The sequence below is a fragment of the Dermochelys coriacea genome, chromosome 1 (genome assembly GCF_009764565.3).
Source record: "Dermochelys coriacea isolate rDerCor1 chromosome 1, rDerCor1.pri.v4, whole genome shotgun sequence".
NCBI classification, from domain to species: domain Eukaryota; kingdom Metazoa; phylum Chordata; order Testudines; family Dermochelyidae; genus Dermochelys; species Dermochelys coriacea.
The window spans coordinates 265,326,797-265,351,840 of record NC_050068.2 but is presented as its reverse complement, the minus strand read 5'-3'; the positions used below and the strand labels follow the sequence as shown (position 1 = coordinate 265,351,840).

At 45.1% G+C, this 25,044-nt stretch overlaps 1 protein-coding gene across 1 annotated transcript in view; it reads right to left on the bottom strand.

Moving 5' to 3' along the window:
- Positions 1-25,044, bottom strand: part of AGBL3 (AGBL carboxypeptidase 3) — an 85,002-nt gene continuing 59,958 nt past the window's right edge. Inside the window, 9 exon segments of the mRNA XM_043491308.1 lie at positions 1-1,601; positions 1,604-1,959; positions 3,029-3,281; positions 4,886-5,088; positions 6,533-6,581; positions 7,703-7,896; positions 14,221-14,290; positions 14,778-14,832; positions 16,287-16,340. Of these exon segments, the coding sequence (XP_043347243.1) occupies positions 1,564-1,601; positions 1,604-1,959; positions 3,029-3,281; positions 4,886-5,088; positions 6,533-6,581; positions 7,703-7,896; positions 14,221-14,290; positions 14,778-14,832; positions 16,287-16,340 (1,272 nt within the window). The 3' untranslated portion in view covers positions 1-1,563.

Genomic DNA, 25,044 nt, shown 5'->3' with positions numbered 1-25,044 from the left:
AAGAGAGACCCAGCCCCAAACATTGGTGGAGCCGGGCCCCTGTGCCCTGAATATCGCTGGAGCCTGGGCATCACGGGCTCATATAACTCGCTGCTCTTGTTCCAGGATTCATCACAAACTGCATGCCATGCTCTCATTGAACCTCCCTGAAAAACTGCCCTGAAGCCAGCTTACTCAGCTGCGTGGGAATCCTCCTTGGCTGCTTGAGGATTCGCTGTACAGAGAGGAATCCTCTCTGGTGGTGTATGGCTGCTGCAGCTTGTTGGCCATCCTGCCTCAGAGCTATGGTGGCCAGAATAGGCCCGGGAGGTTGCTGACTGTTGGTGCAGATTAAAGTAGGCTGATCTAATCTGTGCCAGTAGACTGGCCTGGTGCTGAGTTGCCCAATGATCAGGAGGGTTCAAACGTCACCTTTACAATCTGCTCTGGAGCTGCGCTGAGCCCCGTTGGTCACAGCTCATGATCTATCCCACTACTTGAAGGTTTCCTATGGTGCCTATCATTAACTGAGGCAATTAAGAATTACATGGAAATCCAGTCCTGGGGTTTCCAGCAAACTTCCTGTTCAGATTACTGACTGTAAGAATGTCTAATAATTTCTATTTTGTGGGGCACACAGTATGTCAGTTCAAGGAATAAAACCAGAAACATGCATTGCTTCTTTGTACCATATGTTGAGCTCTTCTCATAGGGTCACATGTTTGAACAACACACCTTTATTCTAGTCACAACAAACACTAAATGCACAGTGAGGTTCTGGGATACAGTGGACACCGGTATCATCTGAGTACTGAGAAAAGTATCTCTGCACTTAGCACTGGTTAACCAATTCTACTGATGTTCTCAAACCCTGAGCAAGTGTCCTTGGGATTAATCCCGCTCCATCTCAGGGAAGGAACAAATATTAAGTTGGCATAAGCAAAATGGATTAGATGGACAGCAACAAATACAGAAGTTCCAGTCTCATCTGGGATGCAGCCCATAGCAAGGCCTGTGACAAGATGGAATTTTTTAAGGCACTTTACTTACTTTTAGCTTTTTGATTTTAGAATAAACTTCTGCTTTATGCTTTTGCATCACATTGGGACAACATCCCCCTTTACTTCCCCAGACTCTCTAGCATAGCCAGTCCCTGACCTGTATTCCCTATATTTCCCCAAAGCTCCTAATCTGTGACTAGCACCATTCAGCGGTACAGAACTGCATGGAATTCCCTTGGGGATTCACCAGCACTGTTTTTTAAAGTGGCTGGCAGGGTCTGAATTGAGTAACATAAATCCTTCCCCTTTTTAATTTTCCATTCTGGTCAGATATCACTTTAATTCCGAAGAAGTCAGATGATTCAACTGGGGTTTTTTATGTCTGAAATTTGCTGAAATTTAAAAATGAAAAAATTAGAAAAGAAATTAAAATGCTGTGCCTTCTTTAGCTGTTACTCAGAGGTCCCGGAAATCTAGAATCTGTCTTTCAGGACAATGTGAGGCTAAGCTCCTTTGTACTCCTTTGCACTTCTGCTGCATTTTCAGAGCACTCTTTCCAAAGGGTTTCCCCAGGACTGGAGTCCTAATCCCTCAGGGTATCTGATGTGAAGCCACTCATTTCCAGTGTTAGTGTCCTGTCTGAATGGAGTCTGACTGGCTGTATATTTTAGCTTGTAAGGTACCGTTTTTCACAACATTTGCATCAATTTCTAAGCCTGACAGGAAATTCACCCAGTTGTGACTGGAAGGTCTTGTAAGTAGAGTCTGTGATCCAGGCTCCAGAGCTTTTCTCTTAGCCATGACCTTGGTCTCACTATCGCACAATAAGCCTTGTGCTGATGTCTTCTTTATGGCACATAGCAAAGATGCTGGACGGAATGTTTCTCTGTTGTCATGTTGGGCCAGTAAAATCATTTTGCTTGATAATGTAGGCCTGGCCATGTTCCCTTTCATATTTGAACAAGTTGCCAGGTCTGATCTGTATAGAAAAACAAAACATTTCAGTCAGTGCCTTACATGTATCTCAGTCCACCCTATTCAACTTGTATTATAGACATGTCTACAAAATACCATCTGGTGGCTGTGTCCTCCAATTCTGTCTATCCAATCAATCTAGCTATCATTCTAGGTATTTTACCAATTCTATATTGTAGTTAATAACTCTTTCTAGCAGCATACAAATATAATCAACGGAGATTTCTTGTACTACTGGCTAAATCCAGTGCTGGCCACACTCAGCTGAACTGCTCAGTACTGGGTTTTGACTTAGTTTTGGGGTACAAACCATTGAGAAGTAGAGGTAGTGAGAGGGCAGTCCTAGCCAAATTGCATGCTGGGAAACTGAACATGTTGGGAAATTTGAACAGCTAGAATTCAATTGGATACAAGATATTTTGCACTTCCTGTGCTAAACTGTTGTATAGTAGAATGCCTCATAAATGGTTGCAAATCAACTCACAGGTTTCCACTGTCAATAACATGATACCTGTGCACAGATTTTGTATGATTGTAAAGTGCAATGGGATTCTCCTGGATGACAGGTGACAATTATTATAATCTATATGGCTTATGACCCTCCAATTTATCTAACACAGATCAAGAGACATGCATGCCAGTCTCAAAAGATAGGTTGAGTGGCTTGGTGAATAAACCTCTCAATGTGTATATCAGGGATCAAGAGTTAAGATCAGCTTGAGATGCCAAACAAAAATGAGGGCTATGTTCTTAGCTCAGTTCCTACTGGGCAGGAGTTTGCATTACAAAAAAAAAAAAAAAAAAAAAATGCATCTGACAGACAACAACAAGTCAAGTGGAAGTTTCTACTCAGGAGGGACTCAGTAGTAAGCTCATGTGCAGTGAGAATGGAGAGATCCCTGAGAGGGTGAGATCCCTCATATTTCAGTTGTTCAGCTGTGTATGGCTTAGAAATAAAGCAAGAACTTTTGCGTCTTTTAGTGCTGACACCCTCATTGTTCAGGCCACAATGTACATTCAACGTATCACTGACTGGATAGGCAAGTTCAGTAACTGGACTCTTCTTCACCTACCGGTGCTGGCCAAAGGCTTTTGGCTGTGGTTCACCCTCATGACACTTTTCATTGGATTGCCTGCCCTTTGCACCAGGCAATATAGGGAGAGAAAGTTGCAATGATTCTTGTGTCTGGCAGGACTTGATCATCCTAACATTCGCTTCTTGGTTTGTTGTCCTGATTCGGCCAGACCTTGCACTTTGCAGTGGTGGCCTCTTCTTCACTTTTCTTTCTTCCCTGTTTGAACTGCTCTTTGCACTGTGATCCAGATCTGGGCCAAAAAGGAAAAAAAGCTACACCACATCAGCCATGTATGAATTCTTTATTAGCTAAGATGAAACATGGTTTTAGTGAAATGGAAACCTGCTCTGATAGTTTAGTTTGACTTATAAGAAATGGAAAGTCTGGCAGCAGTGGGTGCATCCCACTACATGAAGTGATCTACAACATGCTTTACAGCCTAATATACTATAATGCAGGCCCTCTTGACATGCTATAAAAACTCCAGAGCCAAGCAGGGGAAGGGAGGCGCCTCGGGGCAGGGGCCTTGGACATAGGCGTAGTTTGATTTCTCTTCGGGGGGGGGCAAGGGTCAGCAGGGCTTGAGCCACCTCCACATGGTGGGGTCCAGGGAGGGAGTTTATATATTTAAATTATAACTCAAAAGTGGGGGGCTTAGCTCAAAAAATTTGAAAACAGCTTAGGGTGCAGGGAGGGGGTAGCTAGGGGCTGTGTGCAGACAGAGGGTAGCTGGGGCGGTGTGCACACAGGGGGTGGCTGTGGGTGCAGGGAGTGGGGTGGCTAGGGGCTGTGTGTAGGTACGGGGGTAGCTCAGGGTGCAGGGAGAGGGGTATTAGGGGCTGTGTGCTGGGAGGACTCCCATGCCGTCACTGTTCCCGGAGGGGTCTACCAGCCATGGAGCCGAGTCTCTCCACCCGGGGGGGTCTTACCAGTTGCCTCTGTGGGAGCAAAGGGGGCTGGGAGCTGAGGAGCAGCTTCAATCTGGGGCATGAGCAGGAGACCAGGGAATGCTGCTGCTGCCTGCTCCATGGCATCAGCCAGAGCAGCAGCTGCCCCACACTGCCCAGCTCTGGCTTCGTGCCTCCAACCTGGCCAGGGGGCGGGGAGAGGAGATTGTGGGGGGATTTGGGGAGGTGTAGAGCTGCCCCCGGGACTGCCATGCTCTTGCACTGCACTTTGGGGTGGGGAAAGCAATGCTCTCCATGTCTTCAACTCTGCCGACCATGGGCTCAGGGCTTCTGCTCCACAGGGAGCACCAGGTCTTGGGGCTCTGGACGTCAGCTCCACAGGGGGCGCTAGGGATTGGGGCTTCAGCCCCGTGCCTCCCCCCAGCTTCAGCCCTGTGGGAGGGCACTGGGGATTGGGGCTTCAGCCCCATGTTTCCCCCCAACTTCAGGCCCACGGGGGGCGCCGGCCAGGGATTGGGTCTTCAGCCCCATGCCTCCCGGGTTCAGCCCCGCGGGGGGTGCCAGGGATCAGGGCTTCAGCCACGTGGGCAGTATCGGGGATCAGGGCTTCAGCCCCACGCCTTCCCCGGCTTCAGCCCTGCAGGGGGCTCTGGAAATCGGGCAGAGGTTAACATCCAGTAGAAAAGATATAGATTCATCTCCTGTGTCCTGGTCAATTTACACAATGAAACCAGTTCTGACATCCTCTGGCATGTAAGTTATTGCTGAAAATCTAAGGGTTGCTGTATTTTTCAGCACAATCATTGCACTTCCATCATCTATCTCATTGCTTTGTAAAAGGCTTTGAGATATCTGGAATAGGGAATGCACCAAACAAAAGCAAATCCTGTTATCTTTTGGCACCTAGAATACTTTAATTAAAAACATATAAAAAAACCTTTCGTACAGGTAACTGTCTTTTCTGTGCAGCTGGTGACCCTTCTGCCTTGGTGCTTCTCTACACTTCGGGATGTCATCTTGAAGAACGGTGAAGAGAGGTTTGCTCTCTTAGGTAGGGTTGCATCTTGGGACGTGCTTTCTCCTAATCCCAGTGGCAAACAATTCTTTTCAAGAATGTTGTCTTGGGCATCCTGAGTCAGTCTCTCAGAGCTGAAAGAGATGGCGTTCACACCTGTAATTAATTTATTTCCAGACTAATTTGTGACTATATATATATATATATATATATATATATATATATATATGATAATGACACAGAAAAGGACACTGTTACAGCTGGAGGATTTCCTGCTGTTACATTAATGCCAAGTTAAAGTGAGGCATTTTCCCATATAGTTCAACTGTACAAAACAAACTGTGGTGGCTCAATCATTTTGTCTGACGGATACTGATGCATTTGGCCACCATCCATCCAGAATCTTATACTGGTGCCCATCCCAGGAGTACTGGAGAATCATCAGAGTAGCACAAGAGTAAAAAACAAGAACAATGACATTTCTTTTTTCCCTTCCTGGGAAGATAGACTTAGGTTATTTTTATTTTTTTTAATTCAAAAGTATGAGACATAAGGTACTATTGTGGGAAAGCTTGAACAAAGAGGTGGGTTTTGCTTTAACTCTGAATGTAGAAAATGTAGTTGTTAACCTTATTTCATAAGCTCTTTGGGGCAGGGACCAGCTTTTTCTCCTGTGTTTGTACAGTGTTTAGCATGCTGAGATTCTGGTCCATGACTGGTGCTCTAGGGTTCTACCACAACAATAATAATAATAATAATAATAATCAAAGAGTTCTCAAGTCTTGGTCTGGCTCTTGTGAAGGTTCTTTCTCTGCTGCACACTGATAGATTCAGACAAGTCTATCATTAGCCACTCATGCAAGCCAGCTTGAGCATAAAAGTATTTTTTTTAAAGCATATGGTACTTTTTATAAATAAATTGGATGCTGACTGGCCAAAGCTTTATCCTCTTTCAAATGTAATAAATAATTTTCTGCCAGCCTGCCATTTGACTGGCTACCAGTAGCACTGATTCTACTTTTGAATAAAACACCACCAGGCACTGCCAACCGAGGAATAACTTACAGTGCATATTGAACAAGCAAAGTGAACTAATAGCCTATCAATATGTAGGTATTTATGTACATAATGAACACTGAGTGTCAGTGTTACTGGTATAAAAGTCCTGCACATCCATAAGAGAATACAGCCTTCAGAATTCACTGCCAAGACAGTCCATGTCTTACCTGTAAGTATGTGAGTAGTCCCATTGACTTCAGTGGGCAAATCACATGCTTAAAGTTAAGCACATGTGTAAGGATTTGCAGAACTAGGGACTAAAATGGCAAGACAAAATGACAGAAGAAGAGAAAGTCAGATAAAGAAAAAAGATTGGTGGGTGAAAAAACTCCACCACCACCAGCAGCTCTGAAAATCATCTTCCAAAAGGTGATCATCCTTCCCCTGGTAAATGATTTTAATCTGTGTTTCAGTCTATTTCCCTCTCCACATCATAAAGAGGGACTTTGAAAAATCAAGCTGGGATCACTGTTTCCCCTCCAGGAGAAATTCTGGAAGTCAAATATAATGTTCTCTTACCTGAAGCATTTTCCCACTTGCTTGATGGAGGCTGTAACAGGCAGCTTTACTGTAAAAAGTGAGAAAGAAATCATCACTGTAATGCATGTGCATGTCAGATTTAGAGGAAATAGTTCATCACACAATACAATACCCTGATTTTTATCTTTACAGTTTACCCCCACTTTTGATGGCTAACTTAAGTCATTGGGAGTTGTGGGTGCTTAGGACCTCTGAAAATCAAGTCACTTATTTAGGTGCTTAAGTACAGATTTAGTAGCCTAATTTTAGGCATGCAGCTTTGAACATTTTGGCCCTGGATCATATATCCATTATTCTGCTAGTACCTCAGCTGGATTTACTATGATATTTGAAACAGCACAACTGATCAAATAGCCTTCAGATTAAACAAAATTTAGACTATTCAAGGTTTGGTAGATGAGCAACATACATTATAATTTCAATTAAATATGAGTAAATGCTGCTTTTATTTATTTAATGTATAATCATTCCTAATGAGCTCAATACCTTAGCATCTGAGCACCTCTAATGTTAATTAATTAGTCTCAACACCCCTATGAAGCAGGGAAGTATTATTATTTTTATTTTACAGATGGGGAAACAGAGGCATAGAGCAGTGAAGTGATTTGCCCAAGGTTACACAGGATAACTGTGGCAGAGCTTGGAACTGAACCTCAATTTCCTGATGCCCAGGTCTGTCTTTAACCACAGGACCATCCTCCCTCCCATTTGTTAGTATAGTTATATCAAAACCAAGAGGAAACCCCCCTCTACTGCACCTACTTTCAATAAGTGGGACTCAGGATCTCTGGGTTCAATACCTGACCCTGTCATAGACTTCCTGTGTGACCTGGGGCAAGTCACTTCATCTTTTTCAGCCTCCATTCTCCATCTGTAAAATTGGGATAATAATATTTCCTTTTGCCCACACTTTGAATGTCTTGCTTACTTACACTGTAAACTCTTAAAGACAAGGGCACTGTCTCCTCCCATGTACATATAGAGCACCTAACCCACCCCAAGCACTACTGTAATACAAATAATAATTAGATCCCAACAGTCTTGCTATGGAGATTGTCAGCTGCCTGATGATCTCTAATGTTAATGTGGCATTCAATTTTCTCGATATGTTTTACCCCTTCATCTCCCTCCCAGTTTCCAATACTCCACACCTCTTCACTGGCCTTTTTTTTCCTTTCACTTTCGGCCTACTCTACACCTTTGGAAGCTGACACCCAGAGATTGCCCCATTCCCTGCTGTTGCACCTATATAGCACATTTGTTTGAGGATGGCAGGAGGGAGAAAAAGTCTCTGGGATATGAAATGTTTTAGAGGTTGGGACACATTGGTCCAGTCCAAGTCTAAGAAAACAATAATCAAGGTCAAAGATAAATGTATTTAGTCATGCATTTCCTTTAGTCATTGCTTTAATCATTCTTCCTTTAGCTAGTGCCATTTCCAGGAAAAGCTGGCAGAATATAATCTACAAATCTCTACAAAGTTGTTTATTTTTGGATATGGGATACAATAACTGAGGACTGTGAAAGAGAAAGTGTATAACCCCTCTAAAGGCTGCAGGCCAAATCTCAGAAACCTTATTCTACTAATGAATTTTCAAGTTCCTTGTTAACCTCTACTTCTGCAGACAGGCCTTGAACAAGCAAAACATTTAAGTCTGTGCCTAACTATAAGTACATGAATAGTCCCACTGAAGTCAATTATGCCTGGAACTATTTGTGCCCACAGTTAGAGGCTGAGGGGAAAAAAAATACAAGGTCAGATTTTTTAAATCTGTTCCTCCAGAATACTTGGGCTGGTATAGGTATTTGAACTATATCTGTATAGATGTGAATATATATACACTCCACTCTGAAGCTATTTTCACTCTAAATAAAGAGTGGGTTTTCTTTTAATAGTGAAATACAATATATTTCAACAATAAAAACTCTTCAATTATTATTATTTAATACAAAAGTTGGCAAGCTGGAGACCAGCAACAAAACTTTTTGTAAAAAGAAAAGGAGTACTTGTGGCACCTTAGAGACTAACAAATTTATTAGAGCATAAGCTTTCGTGAGCTACAGCTCACTTCATCGGATGCATTTGGTGGAAAAAACAGAGGAGAGATTTATATACACACACGCAGAGAACATGAAACAATGGGTTTATCATACACACTGTAAGGAGAGTGATCACTTAAGATAAGCCATCACCAACAGCAGGGGGGGAAGGAGGAAAACCTTTCATGGTGACAAGCAGGTAGGCTAATTCCAGCAGTTAACAAGAATATCAGAGGAACAGTGGGGGGCGGGGTGGGAGGGAGAAATACCATGGGGAAATAGTTTTACTTTGTGTAATGACTCATCCATTCCCAGTCTCTATTCAAGCCTAAGTTAATTGTATCCAGTTTGCAAATTAATTCCAATTCAGCAGTCTCTCGTTGGAGTCTGTTTGTGAAGCTTTTTTGTTGAAGTATAGCCACTCTAAGATCTGTGATCGAGTGACCAGAGAGATTGAAGTGTTCTCCAACTGGTTTTTGAATGTTATAATTCTTGACATCTGATTTGTGTCCATTCATTCTTTTACGTAGAGACTGTCCAGTTTGGCCAATGTACATGGCAGAGGGGCATTGCTGGCACATGATGGCATATATCACATTGGTAGATGCGCAGGTGAACGAGCCTCTGATAGTGTGGCTGATGTGATTAGGCCCTATGATGGTATCCCCTGAATAGATATGTGGACAGAGTTGGCAACGGGCTTTGTTGCAAGGATAGGTTCCTGGGTTAGTGGTTCTGTTGTGTGGTGTGTGGTTGCTGGTGAGTATTTGCTTCAGATTGGGGGGCTGTCTGTAAGCAAGGACTGGTCTGTCTCCCAAGATCTGAGAGAGCGATGGCTCGTCCTTCAGGATAGGTTGTAGATCCTTGATGATGCGTTGGAGAGGTTTTAGTTGGGGGCTGAAGGTGATGGCTAGTGGCGTTCTGTTGTTTTCTTTGTTGGGCCTGTCCTGTAGTAGGTGACTTCTGGGTACTCTTCTGGCTCTGTCAATCTGTTTCTTCACTTCAGCAGGTGGGTATTGTAGTTGTAGGAATGCATGATAGAGATCTTGTAGGTGTTTGTCTCTGTCTGAGGGGTTGGAGCAAATGCGGTTATATCGTAGCGCTTGGCTGTAGACAATGGATCGAGTGGTATGATCTGGATGAAAGCTAGAGGCATGTAGGTAGGAATAGTGGTCAGTATGTTTCCGATATAGGGTGGTGTTTATGTGACCATCGCTTATTAGCACCGTAGTGTCCAGGAAGTGGATCTCTTGTGTGGACTGGTCCAGGCTGAGGTTGATGGTGGGATGGAAATTGTTGAAATCATGGTGGAATTCCTCAAGAGCTTCTTTTCCATGGGTCCAGATGATGAAGATGTCATCAATGTAGCGCAAGTAGAGTAGGGGCATTAGGGGACGAGAGCTGAGGAAGCGTTGTTCTAAGTCAGCCATAAAAATGTTGGCATACTGTGGGGCCATGCGGGTACCCATCGCAGTGCCGCTGATTTGAAGGTATACATTGTCACCAAATGTGAAATAGTTATGGGTCAGGACAAAGTCACAAAGTTCTGCCACCAGGTTAGCCGTGACAGTATCGGGGATACTGTTCCTGACGGCTTGTAGTCCATCTTTGTGTGGAATGTTGGTGTAGAGGGCTTCTACATCCATAGTGGCTAGGATGGTGTTTTTAGGAAGATCACCAATGGACTGTAGTTTCCTCAGGAAATCGGTGGTGTCTCGAAGATAGCTGGGAGTGCTGGTAACGAAGGGCCTGAGAAGGGAGTCTACATAGCCAGACAATCCTGCTGTCAGGGTGCCAATGCCTGAGATGATGGGGCGTCCAGGATTTCCAGGTTTATGGATCTTGGGTAGCAGATAGAATACCCCAGGTCGGGGCTCCAGGGGTGTGTCTGTGCGGATTTGTTCTTGTGCTTTTTCAGGGAGTTTCTTGAGCAAATGCTGTAGTTTCTTTTGGTAACTCTCAGTGGGATCAGAGGGTAATGGCTTGTAGAAAGTGGTGTTGGAGAGCTGCCTAGTAGCCTCTTGTTCATACTCCGACCTATTCATGATGACGACAGCACCTCCTTTGTCAGCCTTTTTGATTATGATGTCAGAGTTGTTTCTGAGGCTGTGGATGGCACTGTGTTCTGCATGGCTGAGGTTATGGGGTAAGCGATGCTGCTTTTCCACAATTTCAGCTCGTGCACGTCGGCGGAAGCAGTCTATGTAGAAATCCAGGCTGCTGTTTCGACCTTCAGGAGGAGTCCACCCAGAATCCTTCTTTTTGTAGTGTTGGCAGGAAGGTCTCTGTGGGTTAATATGTTGGTCAGAGGTGTGTTGGAAATATTCCTTGAGTCTGAGACGTCGAAAATAGGATTCTAGGTCACCACAGAACTGTATCATGTTCGTGGGGGTGGAGGGGCAAAAGGAGAGGCCCCGAGATAGGACAGATTCTTCCGCTGGGCTAAGAGTATAGTTGGATAGATTAACAATATTGCTGGGTGGGTTATGGGAACCATTGTTGTGGCCCCTTGTGGCATATAGTAGTTTAGATAGCTTAGTGTCCTTTTTCTTTTGTAGAGAATCAAAGTGTGTTTTGTAAATGGCTTGTCTAGTTTTTGTAAAGTCCAGCCACGAGGAAGTTTGTGTGGAAGGTTGGTTCTTTATGAGAGTATCCAGTTTTGAGAGCTCATTCTTAATCTTTCCCTGTTTGCTGTAGAGGATGTTAATCAGATGGTTCCGCAGTTTCCTTGAGAGTGTGTGGCACAAGCTGTCAGCATAGTCTGTGTGGTATGTAGATTGTAATGGATTTTTTACCTTCAGTCCTTTCGGTATGATGTCCATCTGTTTGCATTTGGAGAGGAAGATGATGTCTGTCTGTATCTGTGCGAGTTTTTTCATGAAGTTGACAGATTTCCACTCTATACGGCTAAATTCAGTGCCTTGCATAATGACAGGTTTCAGAGTAGCAGCCGTGTTAGTCTGTATTCGCAAAAAGAAAAGGAGTACTTGTACAGATTGACAGAGCCAGAAGAGTACCCAGAAGTCACCTACTACAGGACAGGCCCAACAAAGAAAACAACAGAACGCCACTAGCCATCACCTTCAGCCCCCAACTAAAACCTCTCCAACGCATCATCAAGGATCTACAACCTATCCTGAAGGACGAGCCATCGCTCTCTCAGATCTTGGGAGACAGACCAGTCCTTGCTTACAGACAGCCCCCCAATCTGAAGCAAATACTCACCAGCAACCACACACCACACAACAGAACCACTAACCCAGGAACCTATCCTTGCAACAAAGCCCGTAGCCAACACTGTCCACATATCTATTCAGGGGATACCATCATAGGGCCTAATCACATCAGCCACACTATCAGAGGCTCGTTCACCTGCGCATCTACCAATGTGATATATGCCATCATGTGCCAGCAATGCCCCTCTGCCATGAACATTGGCCAAACTGGACAGTCTCTACGTAAAAGAATGAATGGACACAAATCAGACGTCAAGAATTATAACATTCAAAAACCAGTTGGAGAACACTTCAATCTCTCTGGTCACTCGATCACAGACCTAAGAGTGGCTATACTTCAACAAAAAAGCTTCACAAACAGACTCCATCGAGAGACTGCTGAATTGGAATTAATTTGCAAACTGGATACAATTAACTTAGGCTTGAATAGAGACTGGGAATGGATGAGTCATTACACAAAGTAAAACTATTTCCCCATGGTATTTCTCCCTCCCACCCCACCCCCCACTGTTCCTCTGATATTCTTGTTAACTGCTGGAATTAGCCTACCTGCTTGTCACCATGAAAGGTTTTCCTCCTTCCCCCCCCTGCTGTTGGTGATGGCTTATCTTAAGTGATCACTCTCCTTACAGTGTGTATGATAAACCCATTGTTTCATGTTCTCTGTGTGTGTGTATATAAATCTCTCCTCTGTTTTTTCCACCAAATGCATCCGATGAAGTGAGCTGTAGCTCACGAAAGCTTATGCTCTAATAAATTTGTTAGTCTCTAAGGTGCCACAAGTACTCCTTTTCTTTTTGCGAATACAGACTAACACGGCTGCTACTCTGAAAACTTTTTGTGGAAATTTTGAAAGTCTTAGCTGTCATCTTTGATCCACTAACCCAAAGAGGGAGCAGGAGGCAAAATGTAAGGAAAAGTTAAAATGATTTTTCTACTTATTTTTAAATATATATATTTTTGTTTCCCATCAAGTTCTACAAGATAAAAGCCATCAAGTAGATAGCTCCCTTGCTAATGGAAAGTATAGCAGCTCTGAATTCATGTCAGGAAAAACAGATAGGGATCCAGAGACCTGTTTTTGAACAGCATGAATGGAAAACATGAAATCATCATTAAAACAAATTGTTACAGTATGACATTATTATTATCCCTCAGTATTATATCATGGGTTTGTTTTTTTAAACAAATAGCCTTCACAACATACAAGATATTTATGTATAAAAAAAGGGAAAGCTACTGTCTAATATTTATCTCTATGTGTTACCAATAAATCCTGACCATGAACCAACTCCACAATGTTTGTCAGGAGTTTTGTTAAACCCTCCACAGAATTCCTGCATTTTAGGTGCTCAAATGCATACATTCTCCTTACTTACTTAATTATTAATTAACTATTATTATTATTACAGAACACAAAACTTGATAGGCTCCCTATGAGTGATGAGGCCACTCATGTCAGAAAGGCAACTTCCAGTATTCTAAGTACAGCTATAGACAGAAGAATCATAGAATCTCAGGGTTAGAAGGGACCTCAGGAGGTCATCTAGCCCAACCCCCTGCTCAAAGCAGGACCAATCCCCAACTAAATCACCCCAGCCAGGGCTCTGTCAAGCCTGACCTTAAAAACCTCAAAGAAAGGAGATTCCACCACCGCCCTAGGTAACCCATTCCAGTACTTCATCATCCTCCTAGTGAAAAAGTTTTTCCTAATATCCAATCTAAACTTCCCTCACTGCAACTTGGTTCTCTCCTGGTTCTGTCATCTGCTACCACTGAGAACAGTCTAGATCCATCTTCTTTGGAACCCCCTTTCAGGTAGTTGAAAGCAGCTATCAAATCCCCCCTCATTCTTCTCTTCTGCAGACTAAACAATCCCAGTTCCCTCAGCCTCTCCTCATAAGTCATGTGTTCCAGTCCCCTAGTCATTGTTGTTGCCCTCTGCTGGATGCTGTCCCATTTTTCCACATCCTTCTTGTAGTGTGGGGTCCAAAACTGGACACAGTACTCCAGATGAGGCCTTACCAATGTCGAATAGAGGGGAACGATCACATCCCTCGATCTGCTGGCAATGCCCCTACTTATATAGCACAAAATGCCATTAGCTTTCTTGGCAACAAGGACACACTGTTGACTCATATCCAGCTTCTTGTCCATTGTAAACCCTAGGTCCTTTTCTGCAGAACTGCTGCCTAGCCATTTGGTCCCTAGTCTATAGCAGTGCATAGGATTCTTCCGTCCTAAGTGCAGGACTCTGCACTTGTCTTTGTTGAACCTCATCAGATTTCTTTTGGCCCAATCTTCTAATTTGTCTAGGTAAGAAATAAGTTATCACATAGCTATACTTAATTGATATGCAATATAGACACACACACACATTGTTACTCATCTGATCCCTGTTCAGGAAAATAAGGACTGAGATACTGTTCTGTGTAATTTGCTTCCACAGCTGGTATAGCTTCTGGAAAAGATTTTAAAGATCGCATTTAAGGGAAAGCAAGCTTCGGGTTTTCTATCTGCATAACATTTCACCATGGTTGCTTAACCAAAATTTTGCAAATGAAATGTTATGACATTTTGTAAAGGCAAAAATATTGATTGTGTGTCTGTGGAGAATCTTTCTGGAATAAATAATGATTAAAGGCATAAATAAATAAATAATGTCCAAGTAAAAACAACAATTAACAGTAGGGTGGGGTGAGTTGGGAGCAGGGAAGGCTCATACTTGTAATTGTATTCTTCTACTTTTCTCATTGCCTATCTTACTGGTTCCTGACTCCACGATAAGCTACTGGGGCATGTGATGTCTTTCTGCCCAGTTGTAGGCCCATGAAGCAGCAGTGTAATGCTATGTCCTACAAATCCCATCAATTATCCGTGCTAAAAGACAATATTTGGATTACAGGGGCTTCATACCCCTCTGCACGCCCCCAAAAAGTGAGGCTTACCTTTCACCATGGAATCAATTTCCTTAAGTATTTTATGTAATGCCACGCTGCTAGTCTGTAAGAGAGGACAGAGACATATATGTATATTATTATTATTATTATTAGTCTACTCTAAATGAAACTGTGTGAGAGACAGAAAGAGAAAATGGCATTGTGCTGCTGCTCAATGGTTTGTCGAGGGAGTGCAAATTGGTTCAATGATTTCCCCAGAGGGTGAAAACTTGGGTAGAAGTTGGGTGGTTTGTTCCAGTGGGAGAGGGTTAATTGGTTGAAGCTGAGTGGTTTCCGGAAGGCTGAATGGGCTGGTTGGATTGCTGTTGGGATAAGCGGAATAAACTGACCATGGCAGTGAAGCAGGATGTAGAGGTATTGGGGACATGCAGACTGATGGAAAACACTGGGTCACATGATAGACCTTGTTTCTGGAATTCTTAATTTGGGGATGGTAGTGGAAACTGAGAAAAAAAATCAAGCAGCAAGACTCATGCAATATTAATTTTATTTGCAAAGAGATTCATTTTTATATTTCTTAATCCTTTTTAATGGCAAAGCTAATACATGAAATAATTTACAAATATGATTTTGGAGATGACTGGGTCTCTTTACCAGGTCCATGAACTAATAAAGCAAATGAATCAATGGTTGTAGAGACATGGATTTATCATCTTTTATTTATGTTTTGCTCAATTATATCTGTAGCACTGCACAACAGTGAGAAGCATCACAGCAAGATTCTTTAAGATGAAACTCACTATCACGATCGAGAGTCTTTTAAAAAGATTTTGAGCCAAACACTCAGCTGTTGTAAAATGCCATTGCTCTACTGAAGTCAATGGAGTTATGCTGGTTTACACGAGTGGAGAATCTGGCCCTTTGTGCACATCACTTCATTTGTAGAATGAGTGTAGCATTTAATAAGTGTCAGTGCTTACTAAAGCAGGCTACGTATCACAATACTTTTTGAATACAATACTTAGTGTTTCTGGACCATCTGAGGGACCCTGACAAGGCTTCCTGTAGGTGTGGCCTGAGTGGCAGTGAGGTTTGCTTTTTTTTTTTTTGTACTTCCTTGATTCCTCAGGATTTAGCGGTCTGCCTGACAAGTGCTGTCTGCTGTGTCAATCAGAATCTTTCCTCCTGGCCTCTTCAAGCTGGGTTGTGCAACACTTGTAACACTGTTTTGGCTCACGCGTCCACTATGCCTGAAATTTACAAACACTTTACATGCTCTCTATCACTAAATCCTTGTTTGAATTGACACTCTGGAGTAGGACTAATTTAGACTTGTGGCCTTAATTAATGTCCTTTTTGGACCTTCACTCCTCAGCTGGGCCCACTGTTTTAAAATCCCATGTATGAGGGGTACTCAGGGTAAAAAAATAAAGAAACAAACAAAAGCTAACCATCATATTAGGAATGGATGCAGATTGATCCTTCTGGACAGCATGATTTATAACAGGAACTATAACCTCCTAGATCACAAAATTCTTTCTGCTCAAATATAAGTACCTGGACTTTGGTGACATCATTGCTTCTGGAACTAAAGGGGAGACAGACTGAAACCTTTGAAAAGAGAAACATATGAATCATATGACAGAATCACAGGTTTCAGAGTAGCAGCCGTGTTAGTCTGTATTCGCAAAAAGAAAAGGAGTACTTGTGGCACCTTAGAGACTAACAAATTTATTAGAGCATAAGCTTTCGTGAGCTACAGCTCACTTCATCGGATGCATTTGGTGGAAAAAACAGAGGAGAGATTTATATACACACACACAGAGAACATGAAACAATGGGTTTATCATACACACTGTAAGGAGAGTGATCACTTAAGATAAGCCATCACCAACAGCAGGGGGGGGAAAGGAGGAAAACCTTTCATGGTGACAAGCAGGTAGGCTAATTCCAGCAGTTAACAAGAATATCAGAGGAACAGTGGGGGGTGGGGTGGGAGGGAGAAATACCATGGGGAAATAGTTTTACTTTGTGTAATGACTCATCCATTCCCAGTCTCTATTCAAGCCTAAGTTAATTGTATCCAGTTTGCAAATTAATTCCAATTCAGCAGTCTCTCGTTGGAGTCTGGTTTTGAAGCTTTTTTGTTGAAGTATAGCCACTCTTAGGTCTGTGATCGAGTGACCAGAGAGATTGAAGTGTTCTCCAACTGGTTTTTGAATGTTATAATTCTTGACGTCTGATTTGTGTCCATTCATTCTTTTACGTAGAGACTGTCCAGTTTGGCCAATGTACATGGCAGAGGGGCATTGCTGGCACATGATGGCATATATCACATTGGTAGATGCGCAGGTGAACGAGCCTCTGATAGTGTGGCTGATGTGATTAGGCCCTATGATGGTATCCCCTGAACAGATATGTGGACAGAGTTGGCAACGGGCTTTGTTGCAAGGATAGGTTCCTGGGTTAGTGGTTCTGTTGTGTGGTGTGTGGTTGCTGGTGAGTATTTGCTTCAGATTGGGGGGCTGTCTGTAAGCAAGGACTGGTCTGTCTCCCAAGATCTGAGAGAGCGATGGCTCGTCCTTCAGGATAGGTTGTAGATCCTTGATGATGCGTTGGAGGGGTTTTAGTTGGGGGCTGAAGGTGATGGCTAGTGGCGTTCTGTTGTTTTCTTTGTTGGGCCTGTCCTGTAGTAGGTGACTTCTGGGTACTCTTCTGGCTCTGTCAATCTGTTTCTTCACTTCAGCAGGTGGGTACTGTAGTTGTAGGAATGCATGATAGAGATCTTGTAGGTGTTTGTCTCTGTCTGAGGGGTTGGAGCAAATGCGGTTGTATCGTAGCGCTTGGCTGTAGACAATGGATCGAGTGGTATGATCTGGATGAAAGCTAGAGGCATGTAGGTAGGAATAGCGGTCAGTAGGTTTCCGATATAGGGTGGTATTTATGTGACCATCGCTTATTAGCACCGTAGTGTCCAGGAAGTGGATCTCTTGTGTGGACTGGTCCAGGCTGAGGTTGATGGTGGGATGGAAATTGTTGAAATCATGGTGGAATTCCTCAAGAGCTTCTTTTCCATGGGTCCAGATGATGAAGATGTCATCAATGTAGCGCAAGTAGAGTAGGGGCATTAGGGAACGAGAGCTGAGGAAGCGTTGTTCTAAGTCAGCCATAAAAATGTTGGCATACTGTGGGGCCATGCGGGTACCCATCGCAGTGCCGCTGATTTGAAGGTATACATTGTCACCAAATGTGAAATAGTTATGGGTCTATTTCCCCATGGTATTTCTCCCTCCCACCCCACCCCCCACTGTTCCTCTGATATTCTTGTTAACTGCTGGAATTAGCCTACCTGCTTGTCACCATGAAAGGTTTTCCTCCTTTCCCCCCCCTGCTGTTGGTGATGGCTTATCTTAAGTGATCACTCTCCTTACAGTGTGTATGATAAACCCATTGTTTCATGTTCTCTGTGTGTGTGTATATAAATCTCTCCTCTGTTTTTTCCACCAAATGCATCCGATGAAGTGAGCTGTAGCTCACGAAAGCTTATGCTCTAATAAATTTGTTAGTCTCTAAGGTGCCACAAGTACTCCTTTTCTTTTTATATGACAGAATGACACCATCAGCACCACAAACAAGGAAACCAATAACATATTTCATGCTTCTATTGTTTGGCGAGCTCTCTGTAGACTAAAGCAATTTCAAACATCTTTTACAATTTTACTTATCGTACACAATGGAGTCAATAAAGGGAAATTAGCAAGCAGGTTCAGAATTGGTTTAGAGAAACCGTGTTTTAGATTATGTTTAGAAACATTTACAAACTAGAAATATCGTGTTTGAAAATGTTTCTAAACATAATCTAAAACACGGTTTCTCTAAACCAATTCTGAACACAGTTCAGGATGAGATTCTTTTTTTTTTTTTTTTTAAATAGGAACCTAAAATTAGGCATCTAAATAACTGGCCTGAATTTTAAAAGGGCTGAACACTCAAAGGGGCCCACTGTAAGGAAGCTGCTGGCACACAACACTTTTGAAAAACTGGCCACTGGTATTGTGACAAAGCTCTGTCCTTGGTCCCGCGTTTCCTGGTGGATTTCGCTAGCCTCAGAGGCTCACTGTGACCCTCCACGTAACCCTTCTTTCTCTAGAGACAAGGGTCACAGTCTACTGAGCCATTTTCATCATAAGCCAGCGAGGGAGGTGAGGAGAAGTTATCCTTTCTTGCACAGTCTCTGTTGTCTCCCAGTCTCAGTGATTAATCAGGGGCCAAAGGTTGGGGGAGAGCCCGGGCCCACCCTCTACTCCAGGCTCCAGCCCAGGGACCCTAATAGTATCAGCTATGGTAGCTGACCTTTTAGAAACATGATGTGTACAATTCCCTGGGCTACTTCCCCCACAGCAGCCCTCACTTCCTCAAGCTCCACTTCACCCTTACCTCAGGGCCTCCTTCCTTGTGCCTGATATGGTGTGTACTACTCAGCCTCTCTGACAGCGCAACTTCTTCCCACAGCTCCTGACATGCACACCCATCTGACTAACTGGGAGGCTTTTAACTAGTTTCAGCCAGCCCCTGATTGGCTTCAGGTGTCCCAATCAACCTAGCCTTCTCCCTGCCTTCTGGAAAGTTCTTAATTGGCCCCAGGTGTCTCAATTGACCTGGAGCAGCTGCCATTTTACATATCCTGGTACCAGGGATTTGTTTAGCCTGGAGCTAATATATCTATCTCCCACTACTCTTCCACAGCCATCTGGCCTTGCCCCGTCACATATCCCCCGCCTCTGCTCAACACCATAGAGTTGGGCAACTTGGGATGCCAGGCAGTATGCTCGTGACAGAACATCAGCGTTGCCATGGTGGTATCCGGCCCTGTGCCGTATGTGGAACTGGAATGGTTGGAGGGATAAGAACCACTTGGTGACCCATGCATTCTTTTCCTTATTCCGCTGCATCCACTGGAGGGGCGCATGGTTCATCACAAGAGTAAATCGCCGGCCTAAGAGGTAATAACGCAGTGTCTCCATAGCCCATTTGACAGCAAGACATTCGCTCTCGACTACTGCATATTTCTGTTCTCTTGAGAGAAGCTTTCTGCTTAGGTAGAGGATTGAGTGTTTCTCTTCTCCCACCATTTGCGACAGAACTGCTCCCAACCCCACCTCAGAAGCGTCTTTTTGTAAAACAAATTCCCTGTTAAAGTCCGGGGCTATGAGTACAGGGTCATTACAGAGGGCCGTCCGAAGGTCTGTAAATGCCCCCTCTGCTGCATCGGTCCACTTTACCATGTCTGGACCTCGGACCTTCACCAGGTCCGTTAGGGGACTTGCCCTAGTGGCGAAGTGGGGAATAAACTGTCAGTAGTAGCCTACCATGCCTAGGAATGCACGGACCTGCTTCTTTCGAGTCGGCCGGGGCCAGTTTTGAATTGCCTCTAGCTTATTTGTTTGGGGCTTCACTATGCCCCTTCCCACAATATATCCCAGGTACCTAGCCTCTGCTAGCCCTATGGCGCATTTAGCGGGATTAGCAGTGAGGCCAGCCCGCCTTAAGGTGCACAGTACTGTCTCAACTTTCTCCAAGTGGGTTCCCCAGTCTGGCGTATGGATGATGACATCATCTAGGTATGCAGCTGCATTACTAGTATGGGGGCGCAGCAGCTTATCCACGAGGCACTGGAATGTGGCTGGGGCCCCATGTAGCCCAAAAGGGAGGATGGTGTACTGGAATAGCTCACCCGGGGTGGAGAATGCTGTCTTTTCTTTAGCTTCTTTGGTCAGAGGAATCTGCCAGTACCCTTTTGTCAGATCCAGTGTAGTCAAGAATTGAGCACTACCCAGTCAGTCAACCAGTTCGTCGATGCGTGGTATGGGGTATGCATCAAACTGGGATATTTCATTCAGTCGGCAAAAGTCATTACAGAATCTCATGGTTCCGTCGAGTTTAGGCACTAGAACAATTGGACTGGACCACTTACTGTAAGATTCTTCAATAACCCCTAATTCTAACATTTTCTTTACTTCGGTCTTCATTTTCTCTCTTTTGACTGCTGGGATTCGGTAGGGTCTCAATGTTACCTTGGCTCCGGGGATTGTGCAGCTATGGTGATAGGTCTCAGTCGTCCGCGCTGGTTTTGTAGAGAACACATCTCTGTTGCGATTAATCATGTCGGCTGCCTCGATCTTTTGGATCAGCAACAAGTCGGATGATATCCTCACTTGCTCATGTAAGTTATCCTCCTGGGGAAGGGTCTCCTGCATGACTAAGCATGTCTCTCGATCATGCCAAGGTTTTAGAAGACTGATGTGGTAAACTTGCTCCGATTTCCGGCGGCCTGGCTGCCGCACCTTATAGTTCACCTCTCCCACGGCTTCGATTATTTTGTAGGGTCCCTGCCACTGGGCCAACAGTTTACTTTCTGCTGTGGGCACTAGTACCATCACCGATCCCCTGGTTGGAACCGTCGAAGCTTCGCGTGGTGGTTATAATGGGTTCGTTGGGTCTCCTGTGCTCTCTCCAAGTGTTCCCGTACAATGGGCGTAACTTGGGCTATCCAATCTCTCATCTGCAGTACATGCTCAATTATGTTCCTTCCGGGATTTGGCTCCTCTTCCCAGGCTTCTCTGGCTATATCCAATATGCCCAGAGGGTGGCGCCCATATAGTAGTTCGAATGGAGAGAAACCCGTGGAGGCTTGCGGAACCTCCCGGATGGTGAACATGAGGTAAGGCAATAGGGTATCCCAATCTTTCCCATCACGGCTCACCACTTTCCTGATCATGGCCTTGAGGGTCCTACTGAACCTTTCCACAAGGCCATCTGTTTGCAGGTGGTATACAGAGGTCTGCAGGGCTTGTACATGGAGCAATGAACAGAGATCTTTCATCAACTTGGACATGAAAGGTGTCCCTTGATCAGTCAATATCTCCCTGGGTAGCCCAACCCGGGCAAAGATCTGTACCAGCTCCTTAGCTATTGTCTTGGAAGCTGTGTTGCGCAAGGGAACAGCTTCTGGGTACCGGGTTGCATAGTCCAGTACAACAAGCACATGTTGGTGGCTCCGAGCTGTCTTCTCTAGGGGCCCTACCAGATCCATGGCTATCCGTTCAAAAGGAACCTCTATTATTGGAAGAGGTATCAAAGGAGCCCACAAATGTGGGCGAGGGCTATGTAACTGACACTCCGGACAAGAGGTGCAGTATTGCCGGACATCTTCATGTACTCCTGGCCAGAAGAACCTCCGCAGGATCCGTGCCTGGGTTTTCTCTACCCCTAGGTGTCCTCCAAACAGGTGACTGTGGGCGAGACTCAATATGGCTTTTTGATGTTTTTGTGGCACCAGAAGTTGTTGTATCTCTTGCTCCTGCATTTGCACCACGCGGTACAGGAGATCTTTCTTCACTATAAAGTAAGGTCCGGGACCCCAGACCTTCCCATCCATGGGTATCCCATCAATCTCGGCCACCTCTTTCCTGGTGTTATCGTATCTGGGGTCCTCCGCCTGGTCCTGCCAAAGTCTCTCTCCCGGGACTAACCTGCCCAAGCTCCCAGGGGCCGGCTTCTGCTTCTTCCAATGGCTCACTGCTGTCATGGCTAGGGGCAGCTTCTGGCTCACCTTCTGTGGTGGAAGTTTCTCTGTTGGCTGCTCATGTCCATCTGCCTACTACGGAGGTCTTCTGGCCCTGGGTCAGGATCCGGGTTCCCAAGGCCTTCCTCTCCTTTTTTGTCTTCCGGGGGCTGAGAACAGATCCTGAGAAATCTCAGTGAACATCAGGGGTTGACATTGCCCCGGTGACGAGTCGCTGTCCTCAGCATCCCCACCTCCCTCCAGCCTCTCCGGGGGGAGTAAATTATCAAACCCTGGATAGTCCCTCCCAATGACTACAGGATATGGGAGTTTAGGAACTATGCCCACGGTCACCTCAATGGGGTTTCCCTGAACCTCTATCTCCACTGGGATGGTGAGGTAATGGCTCATGGCCCCAGGCATGCACGTCACTGCTACACATTTGGCTTGTAGCAGCTGACTATTTTTTACCAGCTTACCCGATATGAGGGTGATAGCACTCCCAGAGTCCACAAGCACTGAAGTCTCTGCTCCATTTATCCTCACTGGCCTGGTGTAATTATGCGGGGCTAATGCAACCCCCGTGAGGTAGAAAGGGAGCATGGGACCTCCTAATCCCCCAAGTTACATTGCATAGGCTCCTCGGTGCTGGGACGCTGTGCTGCTATGTGTCCCCACTCCCCACATGCATAACATCTATAATTGCTTTTAATCACTCCCCTATCCCGGGGGTTAGGAGATTTAATCCCGGGGCTCCCCCCACTCAGGCCAATCCCTTCTGGAGTCCCCGCTGGTTTTCGGCCCCCCCTTCTTCCACTTAGGACTCCCCAGGGGTTTGGCTGCCCAACCTTTCAGGGTTGGGGTTGGGTGCTTTCTTCGAAAGGGGCCTTCCTTGGGTAGTTGGGTCAGTCCCCTGGCTGTCATCCATCTTTCTACCAGTGTTATCATCTCGTCGTACGTGGACGGAACATTCTGGCCACCCATTTGCGGAGATCTGGCGGCAGTCCCCGCACGTAATGGTCTATGACCAGGGTTTCCAAAATCTCCTCCAGCCTGTACACCTCGGGCTGTAACCACTTCCATGCGAGGTGATTGAGGTTGAATAGCTGGGACCTCGGGGGTTTGTTCTCCTGGTATTTCCACCCATGGAACCTCTGGGCCCTTACCGTTGCCGTTACCCTTGCTCGTGCTAGGATCTCTGCCTTCAGACGGGTATAGTCATTGGCATCTGTGGCAGGCAAGTCAAAGTAGGCCTTCTGGGCCTCTCCACACAAAAAAGGGGCGAGGATGCTGGCCCACTGCTCCTGGGGCCACGCCTCATGCTGAGCAGTCCTTTCAAATGAGAGGAGATATGCCTCTACGCCATCTCTTGACGTCATCTTTGGCAGACAACCAGTGGCTCTCAGGTTTGCGTCCCATCGGATGCCTGGGCCTGGATGGTGAGGATCTTCAGCTGGTCCCCACCTCTCTCAAGAGAGCATGATCTTGGGTCGCCTGGCTCATCAATAATTGATTGGTTTCCTGCTGTAGCCACATAGACTCCTGTTGTGCCATTGCCTGAACCCTGGTGGCCTCCTGCTGGGCTGCTGTGATTTGTACCAGCGCTCTTACCACCTCCTCCATTGTGGTACAAAGCAAACAAACCAAAACAAAAACAAAAAAAAATCCAAACCCCCAGTGCACTTTTTTTTTAAAAAAAAAACCTCTTTCTTCCGCTACGCTGTGAACAAAATCCCACTGCTAACACCAGTTATGACAAAGCTCTGTCCTTGCCTCCATGGGTCCCACATTTTCTGGCGGATTTCGCTAGCCTCAGAGGCTCACTGTGACCCTCCATGTAACCCTTCTTTCCCTAGAGACAAGGGTCACAGTCTACTGAGCCATTTTCATCATAAGCCAGCGAGGGAGGTGAGGAGAAGTTATCCTTCCTTGCACAGTCTCTGTTGTCTCCCAGTCTCAGTGATTAATCAGGGGGCAAAGGTGGTGGGGGAGCCCGGGCCTACCCTCTTCTCCAGGCTCCAGCCCAGGGACCCTAATAGTATCAGCTATGGTAGCTGACCTTTTAGAAACATGAAATGTACAATTCCCTGGGCTACTTCCCCACAGCAGCCATCACTTCCTCAAGCTCCACTTCACCCTTACCTCAGGGCCTCCTTCCTTGTGCCTGATATGGTGTGTACTACTCAGCCTCTCTGACAGCGCAACTTCTTCCCACGGCTCCTGACATGCACACCCATCTGACTAACTGGGAGGCTTTTAACTAGTTTCAGCCAGCCCCTGATTGGCTTCAGGTGTCCCAATCAACCTAGCGTTCTCCCTGCCTTCTGGATAGTTCTTAATTGGCCCCAGGTATTTTAATTGACCTGGAGCAGCTGCCATTTCACTTATCCTGGTACCAGGGATTTGTTTAGCCTGGAGCTCCCTCTACTCTTCCATAGCCATCTGGCCTTGCCCCGTCACAGTATTTACACAGAGATTTAAAAGCACAACTTAAAGCTCTTATTTTTTGAAAATCTTGGCTTTAGGGCCAGATTTTCAGTGATCAGGACCCACAATAAGAGTCACATTTTCAAAAGAGCTCAGCTCCAACTAAATAAAGAATTCAGCACCCAACATACTGAATTCTTTTGAAAATCTGACCCCAATTGTGGAACCAGATTTTTTAAAATCTGATTCTAAGGGGCTAGAGTTGGGGGGCTCCTAGTTATATCAAGGGGGGGCTGCGGGGGGAACACAAATATGAGATACCAT